This window comes from Abrus precatorius, unplaced genomic scaffold, assembly GCF_003935025.1.
Source record: "Abrus precatorius isolate BTA unplaced genomic scaffold, Abrus_2018 Scaffold10, whole genome shotgun sequence".
NCBI classification, from domain to species: Eukaryota; Viridiplantae; Streptophyta; class Magnoliopsida; order Fabales; family Fabaceae; genus Abrus; species Abrus precatorius.
The window spans coordinates 17466527-17476060 of record NW_020874292.1 but is presented as its reverse complement, the minus strand read 5'-3'; the positions used below and the strand labels follow the sequence as shown (position 1 = coordinate 17476060).

At 29.8% G+C, this 9534-nt stretch overlaps 1 protein-coding gene across 1 annotated transcript; it reads right to left on the bottom strand.

Moving 5' to 3' along the window:
* Positions 1 to 3096: 3096 nt before the first annotated feature.
* Positions 3097 to 7088, bottom strand: LOC113853022. Its single transcript, XM_027483452.1, has 4 exons — positions 6870 to 7088; positions 4101 to 4604; positions 3724 to 3870; positions 3097 to 3469 (listed from the first exon to the last, which is right to left on the bottom strand). The coding sequence occupies exons 1-4, from the start codon at positions 6972 to 6974 to the stop codon at positions 3398 to 3400; spliced, it is 828 nt and encodes a 275-aa protein (XP_027339253.1). The 5' UTR covers positions 6975 to 7088; the 3' UTR covers positions 3097 to 3397.
* Between the last annotated feature and the right edge of the window lie 2446 nt (positions 7089 to 9534).

The window sequence follows — 9534 nt, the reverse complement described above, 5'->3', positions numbered from 1 at the left end:
TGTTAGTTGATGTACTTCCACCTTATACCTCATCGTGCTTTGTCCAACAAGCATATTTTTCATCTATCTCATTGCACATTAGATGTTCTTCCAATTCTTCTGCATTTACTTGTAACATATTCAAACAACACCAACAAGGACAGGGAATAAGGTTGACATTAGTTGCATTCTTAATCGTAAATCTAATAAACTCTTTGACTCCGTCTTCGTATTCTTCACTTAAACGATCAACTACCATCCAACTTCGATCCATATTTGCTCCAACTACGGTTACGATCATTATAAATGTGAATGTCTTATTAACTCTCACATGGTAGGGCCCTATCCCATTTGAGAACAAACTTTTTCCAACCTTAATTAACAAATGCTACTTAAATGTTGTATTTTTTACTTGATAAAATTTGGGCAGCATTTCGCATTAGTCTCCTAGTACACAACTTGAAATATATGAGATGATTTACCTCAATTAAGCATGCACCAAGAGACAATGAGAAATGCTTCAAACTTAAATTTTGTTAAGTATTAAATACAACATTATGAGAAGAAAATGCTAACAAATTAATGAATAAGTTTGTTCACAAACTGTCCAACTTAGACAATTTGAGATTAAAAATAATGATTTATTAAACATTATTTTCAATCTCAAACGGGAGACTATGGTTTCACTCAATTTTACATTTCAAATCATAACCTATAAAGTTTAATCACTAACAATAATCATGCATTCATCACATTCTACAATACGACATCAGATTCATTCATACACAGAGAAAATATACATTTCGAGGGGCAAACACAACAACATGCTCTTGCATTATAACTAACCAGTGTCCTAATATCATATTCAACAAATCCTAAAAAACCATTCCAACAACATTTCAGAGGTTAACAAACTAAGATTCAACATGCTTATATCAACTTTTACAAAATAAAAAGTAATTTCATGCTCTTTGTTCACGCGGCAGCAATGGTCAACATGTTAACAATATTCAGTTCATACAAATTATAAACACAACAGCATGCACCAACCTGGAATTAAGAAAAGAGTGCAAATTTGTCGCCGTTCAACTAGGACCAGAAATGGAGAAGACGTTGTCACTGTTCAACGTAAAAAACAGAGGTACGTATCAGTGAACAGAGAGAATGAGAGAGTGTGAATGTCCAAACATGGCCACAAAACAAAGAAACGATTATGAATATACCTTCAATTTCTGATTGCAATGTCAGGTGTGCTTGTTCCTCTGCAAAAATTTCTCAAAGAACACTAAACAAAGAATTTTGAAGTACAGACTTAGCGGGGCGACAGGGATAACCAGATTAGGGTTTTAAAAATACAACATCTGAGAGCGGTTATTTCATAACCACTCTCTAATATGGACTTCTGAGAGCGGTTCATTTGGAACCGCTCTCTAATATATACTTCTTAGAGCGGTTATTTAACAACCGCTCTCAGAAGTCCATATTAGAGAGCGGTTCCAATTAAAACGCTCTAAGAAGTATATATTAGAGAGTGGTTAAGGCAGAACCACTCTCTTAGTGTTTTATACAAAGCGGTTATTACTAACTGCTATCTAAGTAGGCGCTCTAAAAGCCAATTTCTGGCTAGTGGTTGGAGAGGTTCTTACCGTTTTAATTGTATCTTGACGATCAAATATCTATTTTGAATGAGCTAAGGTGCAAAGGAACCTTTGGATGCAAAGGAATATGTTCAAGGGGTCAAAGAAACCTTTGGATGCAAAGGAATACCTTCGAGGGGTAAAAAATGTCATATACAAGGACCGATTGTAGAAAGTTACGTCCTTTTCCATAGAGGAAGTTCAAAAATCTTACCTCCTTACTTTTTTTGATCACCTCTTTACTTTTGATCGGTGAAAATGTTGAAAGTGTTTGATCTTAAAATATCCAACTCAAAAACTAAGAGACCAACTCTCCAACCATTGGGCCACCTCCATTGGTGTGTATTTGCAATTTAAATCTAATTAAAGGGTTTTTCTTATTATTTATGTTCAAGAGTAAAGACTCTTAAGACATTTTGCTAAAGATCCTTAAATAAATTCCTTAGCACTAGAAATTCTATTTTCTGAAAAATCAACAATATACTTAAAAAGAATCATTTTGTAAAATAAAAATAAATATTTGTATTTCAAAACCATTCAACCAAAAATCATAAAATTTATAAAATAATTTTAAAAACCTTTGACACACCCAAGCACGCACAATATTCAATTACAAAATTAGTTCTTTACTTTCTATACTTCAATTCATTTTATAAACCATCCTAAATGGTAAAAAAAATTAAGCAACATTATTCATTTTTCATTTCTAATAAAAAAAAATAAAGATAAAAATAAGACAAACACTTACACGGTGATAGTATAAAATATGATACAGAGTATTACAAAATATCAAGTTAATAACAACAAGCACAAGTATGCAGCACAAAATCGAGATATATAAGGTGCTCACATAGAAGAGAAAGCAACTTGGCATTAACATGTAACAAATGCAAGAAAAGTCGTCACACACACATTGACAATTAATGGCAAAGTTTCAAGAAAATTATAAGATTAGGATTTAGATTTAGATTTAGATGCAGTCACAAATACATTAAAATAGGATATCATACTAAAAAGTAAAGAAAACTCTTGTTTAACGTGAACAACATATGTGTGAGGCTAGGACTATCGACCTACAATCAAGTCTAGATAATGTAGGCTAAAAGGTCCCAAATTTATGCATACCTTCAATTATAATACTAGTCTTTATTTGTTTTTGTATTTTCGGGCTAGCTGGTAAGCCCATTCTGCCGAGTCTGTTTATTAAAATTGGCAATATACTACATAATTTAATACATCAATGACATTAAATACTACAATTTCAATAGAATATTTCTATTTCTTGATTCCTTAATTGTGTTTTTTTGTTTTTTTGCCCCCACTTAGAATTTTTTGTATTGGTAAAATTATCTTTTCAACTATTGTTAGATGATTAACTTTTTATCCACAAGTCAAAGTCAAAGTCAAAGGCTAAATAGCCAGAACAAGAAGAGATTGGAACATCCGATTTCAAAAAATGAAAGAAACGAAAATACATGTTGCAATATATATATATATATATACACGTAGATGATACAAACTTTACTACATTTTCCTTCTTTTATTCAACAAACCTCTTATGTACATAAGAGGGAGCTCATTCCGCTAATACAGCATATAAGAGGCGAACTACCCTAAGGAGTTTGAGGTCTGTATCTTATTTATTCAGCAAAACCTGTTCTAGACTTAGAATTCAACAAAGTTTAATTTTCACGCACATACTATTACCAAGCTCTTCCAAATATCTTGATCACATCACTTTCTTCCAACTGACTCGGTTAACAGTCATTGCCTCTTCAAATCTAATTTTCTGTCTTTGCAAATCTTCCACGGATTCTCGGTTGGCTGTCAGCAAGTGCCTTCCTGCAAGCATACTGAAACCAAAACACACAAATTAGTTGAATTCAGAATCAGGAATCAGGTGAAAGGTTGAAAATGTCATCATTCAAATTACGAAGCATAAGAAAATTAAGTTGGAGCATTAATCAAATATTATTTATTCTTTCCTCTTTTCATCCCGGTGCACAGCAGCAGAAATCTTTTACTGCTAGTGAACATATTAAATTCCGGCAGATATGTGACGCAAAACATTCCTAGAATTGGTAAACAAAGACATAAAATCTACTACCTTAATTTTTCTCCCGAAATTTCTCTTTGTCTTCTTATTCCTATATCTGGAGAGCTTTTCTTGACGTTCCTCACTAGTGCAGTTGCTGAGTAGAAAAGGCCTCTCCAGGGGAGATTGGCCAGTGTTCATGTGGCCATTACCAAGAGTCTGTCATAAAAGGAGTCAATCATTAGTCCATTTTTTTGAAATGGCAGGAATCTAAAAGTGTTCTCAGTTCATACTGAAAAAACTACCAAATTTGTGAGTTATATGTCAGCAATCAGATTAAGGTCATGCCATCATTTCCTCTTTGATCATACTGCTTAAATTATGAGTTAATTGCAAGACATTGCATATATAATAATCACACACACTATATGAATCAGTTTAAGTTTGACCTTGATATCTCCTTCGCTAAATGCTCTCCGCATGCCATAAACTGAACTGAAATCAATTCCCGGAAAATCAAGGAAAGCAGGCTTCATTGCTGCTCCATTCATCCAGTCTATTGAACTCAGATTTCCTGAACTGACACTCTTTGGTAATGTCATGTGAGGAAGAGGTTTGTTTTCTTGAATTGAATTATCATCAATGTTCAGAGATGGAACATTGATTTCCATAATATCAGAGCGCGGTGACTCTATCACTGTCTTTTCTAAGAGGTCCTTTTTGCACTCATAGAATACCTCACTCAGAAATTGTTCATTTTGAAGCACATCAATATCTGAGGATTTTAGACCCTGGGAGGAGACATCGTCCGCACAAGATATCATTGAGATGGCTGCTTGCACAGGATCAAGGTCTATTGCTGGTTCTTCGATAATAGGTTCAGGTGCTTTGAACAGATCTCCCTCTAGTAACAAATCATACTCTGAGATTGCAGAAGATTGGACAAGGTCACTCTGAAATAAAAATAGGGGGCAAATATCAGTAAAAGCAGTCTTTTGGCTTTAGAACACGCAGATACTGGAATGTTAAATAATTAATCATAATAGACAACATCGGTAGACATTTTATATGGTGTTGAATATTGGCATCGTACCCATAACAATAATGGTAATAACAGTGTTGGTTACTAGTTAGTTCCAGATGCAGTGTTTTTTAACATTATTTACTCCTCTTCCCTCGCCAAGGAAAAAAGCAAATAATTGACCCTAACTCTCACAATTGACAAGATCCCCCTCTTCAATCCCTTCTACTTATTTATAGACAGCATGCCTGATTAACTAAGTCAAGCTAACGAACTAACAAATTACAACTAACTACTAATGGGTAACTAACATGTTGTAACTACTAATGTAGGTTACCTAACAGTGTTTAAGTAAATAAAAAATTGGCAGCATCTTTAATGTTTAATTATATATTATCCAATAACCAAATATTTTAAGAATTTAATATTTGTTTATTTAATGACGGTAAGAACTTTGCTCTACTATGAGATACCTTGGACAAAAATGATGCCAAAACATTTCATGATAAAATTTGTATGATTCCATCAAGTAAAATGGAAAAGCCACAGTCCAAATTAAGAATTTCTTAGAATGAGTTAATAGGTATTTCAAAATCATCATCATCCAACAAAAACATGGTTTATAGTAGAGATTGTTTTCTCAAGTGTTTTCGAAGGAGAAAATACCAGAAACTAAAAAACAGAGTATGTGTGTGTGTGCTGAGGTCAGAAAAGCTATTTGTCAGCAAAAGAATTATGCATGGGCCTCAGAGCTTCAAGTACAATGTTACGAATAATGTAAAATTCTCTGATTTGGTAGATGGAATCGATTGTTATTATTGGGATAGCATCTATTGTAGGTTAAATGATAAAAGCTAAGGGAGACAATGATATTCAAGCTTTCTATTTCACTTCAGAGCAAAAATACATACAATAGCAAAACACCATATTAGTACGACAAAGCAGCAGCTTTGCAAAAGTGAAAGGTGCCAATACATATAGCTGAAACTTCACACTGGAAGGAAGAGCTGACTAATTCAGGTTATTTGAATTGGTATTAGGTTCATGATTGCGAATTCAAAGCCCATGCTTCACCAAAAAAGCTGACTTTGAAAGATTCCAGGTGTTGATGGCTGAAACATTGAAACTGGCATCATTTAGACCTGAATGAAATTGATCATACCCAGATGGAGAATATGGATCACAACTTTCTTTTGTATGAATAGCCAACAAAGTGAAAGTTTTGTGCAACATAATGGAACCTCCGTTAAAATAATTCTCGAAGATAAAAGTTAACAAATATCAAAATAACTTAATGCCCCAAATTGTTTCAAATTTCAATACAACCCACTTATACTCTTATTGTTTATCGTTGGAGAACAGAAATAGAAGCAAAAGAGCACGATTTTCCCAACTATATTATTAGTGCCAGACAAAAACATGAACAAATTATTATGTTGAGTATTAACCAGTCCTTTTCCTCTAACCTTTTCCTTACTACAAAGAAAAGGAGAATAAAAGGACTTTTTCCTCTTCAATCAACCTCCCTCAGTGCGGCACAAAAAGACAAGCCCCACTAAGAGTTCACACTTCACACCAGAAATTAATAAAGTAAAGGAAGAAATATTACAGAACACGGAAGTATCACAACCAAAACACTTTCCATCTATACTACTTTTCTTTCCTTTTGTAACACTTTTCCAGATCCAGCACTTAGAGCCACGTCTAGCTGTTTCCACTTGTGCTGTGAGTATGACCATGAGAAAACATTCTGAATGGAAGGTAAGAAAGAAAAATAATAAAATCAAATGAATAAATACATATTAAATAACCCAAAAAAAAAACATTTGGTTATTAATTTTCCTTTTCAACCTTGATATTATCAACCAAGTAAATAGGCAAACACATACACTATTAAAATAAGACACTTTCCAAATTTGGAAATAAATGAAAAACAAGGTCAACTATGGACTTAATTCTTAGAGGCAAATCTTTTAATTTTATTTGGCCCCATTTGCTCCAAAGAAACTATTAAGTAGGGAACATTCAGAGTACAGAAGAAAGAGCAGAAGACAGGGAAAAAAAACACAAAATTTTGAAAAATTTTCAACATAAGGAAAATCCCATCAAGCAAATGCAGATAAACTAAGTGCAGAGAGACGAAGAAGCTGAGCAAACAAAAGAAATGAAAATAGTAACATGGCAAAAGAGAGGGTACCATTGAAGCATTGGACTTGTGGGTCATGCAGGACTCCTCAAGTTGTTGAAGCTCTTGAGAGAAGTTCTGCAAATAAGGGAAGAGAAGACCTGTCTCTGCAAACATTTTTCCAGCACAGAAACACTCTCTTGAAAATTCTAAAGCTTCAATGAGATGCAGATAAAACTTCCCCACAAGGAACCACAGTTACGAAGAGAAAAAGAATGTGTGTGATGGAGAGAGAGAGTCGCGGGTAAGAGGTTTGAGCTTTGATGATTTTAAGAGCGCAAGAAAGAGGATTTATAGTATATAATAAAATTTGGGAAAAGTGATGTAAGAAAATACTAAAATAAAGACAAAAGTAGGAAAAGGACACCATCATTTTTATAATGCAGTGACCCCATGTCCCTTGTCACGCTGCTCATTAAAGAAAAATATAATAGTTTTTTTAATTAAAGATAATATTTTTAAAATATTATATTTGCAAATTGTTGCACAGAATACTGGTGAATTGCACCAAGCCAATACCTGTGAACCGTGGACATGAAGGTGGGGTTGGGGCCTTGGAAGTGAACAGTGTTCACCACTCATCAGCAACAGTTATCAGTTGTAGTGAGTGCAAAAACAATGGAGCAAACATTGGAGCAGTGTAGCCTTACATTATTCATTTATTTTAAAATTACTAATGTATCCATATCGTATCAGTATTTAAAACTTAATATACGCTTTATAACATTATCATACTATTAAACTTTAATTACGTTATCTTCAAATATCTTCGTTTATATTTTTCTTTGAATAATAATTTTTTAGCATATTTTAAATATAATATTTTATATAAATTTAAGTATAACAATGTTCTTAAATAAGTTTTTCAAAAGGTAAAAGATGAATAGTAATATAATAATGACAAAGTAATATAACTATTATCTATATTAAAAAAATCAAAGATAAGAACAATAAAATTATAGGTATAAATATTTTATAAAAATAATTATATTTTATTTGATATAATTTATCATAGTGGAGATTTTTTTACTTTAAGCGTTTCTATAACTTTTTTTTTTATATTTTTTGTTTAACTTATAAAAATAAAAAACTTATTTTTAAAATTTGTGTTAACAAAACATTCGTTCAATATTCATATTAGTAAATATATTTATTCATTTAATATATAAGTTATTAATTTTATTATTTATTATAATTAATATTTTTGAAATATACTATTAAATTTATGATATATAACTTTTTATTGATTTTGATTAATTAGTTATTTGTATCTTATTAAAAAAGGGAGAGAAAATAATTTATTATATAAATTAAATTTTTTTAATCAAATCATTCAATTATGTGATATTTTCGTGGTGACTATATACATAAAATTATAAATAATGTAAATGTTAAAAGGTATGTTTTTATAATTGACATTTATTTTTATTAAAAAGAATATAATATCTATTGAAATAGAATTGATTGATAAAGTATTAATTGGTTTTTAAATTATATAAACATTTTCTAGTTTTGATTTACTAAGTAATAATTCTTAATTTAACAGCTTGAATTAACAAAATTCAATGTTTATGACAAGTTACTAAATAGGTAACTTTTTAGCTATTACATTCACGCTGATTCTTCGTACCTCTATAAATATTCTATAAAAATTGTAAATTTAATGTTTTTTTATAAAAAATGTTATATGAACATTTTTAATAAAAAATATTTTTTAAAAATTATATATATATATTTTTAAAATTATAAATATTTTTTTACTCATTTTGCAAGGTTTTATTATATTACTAAGAAGTAAATTTTATTGTAAAAAAATTAAAGAAAATTGTTATAATTTAATATCAAATTTTAATATTATACGTACGTACCAATTTATAATTTTAATTAATCAGTATATGGTTTTATTTGAAAATTAAAAATATAAAAATATATTAATTTTAATAAAAATGTAATTTTATCATTTAAATATATTTTACAACTTGTATTATTATTATTATTATTTTTTTTTTATCTTAAACATTAAATAACATGACATAATTATATCTCTTTTACTATGTTACTGAATATTAAAGTATAAGAAAGTATAAAAATTTATTGTCTCTTATCATACTATCTATTTATTAAACTCTCTCATATTATATTATTTCTTATCTAATAGTATCTACCATGCAGAGTGAGAAGATTTTCGCCACTTTGAGTGGAGATCTACTCACTCAAAAAATATGTTTAATAACTTAATATATTTGATAACTTATAAAGATATTAAATTTTGTTAATCAAATTATTTAATTAAAAAATATTATCTTAATGATTATGTTTCTAAAATTTTGATGATAATTATAAATTTAGTTTTTATACTTTAACACTTATTTTTATTTTAGTCCTTACACAAAAAAAGAAATTACAATTAGATCTCTACATAAATAAATGTTTTTATATTAATTTTTACTGTTTAATATGCATTGTCAACGAAGGAATCAAAATGTAAAATAAACTCATGAAAACTAAAACATAAATTTTAAATTATAAAAAGAACTTATGTTAAGAACGTACTTATTTTTTTTTACTAAGAAAAATATTATTTTATTCTATATGATTTTGTTAATTTCAGTCCTTAAATTTAAATTTAAATATTTAAATCTACAAAAAATTTATTAAAAAAATAATTCATTCATTA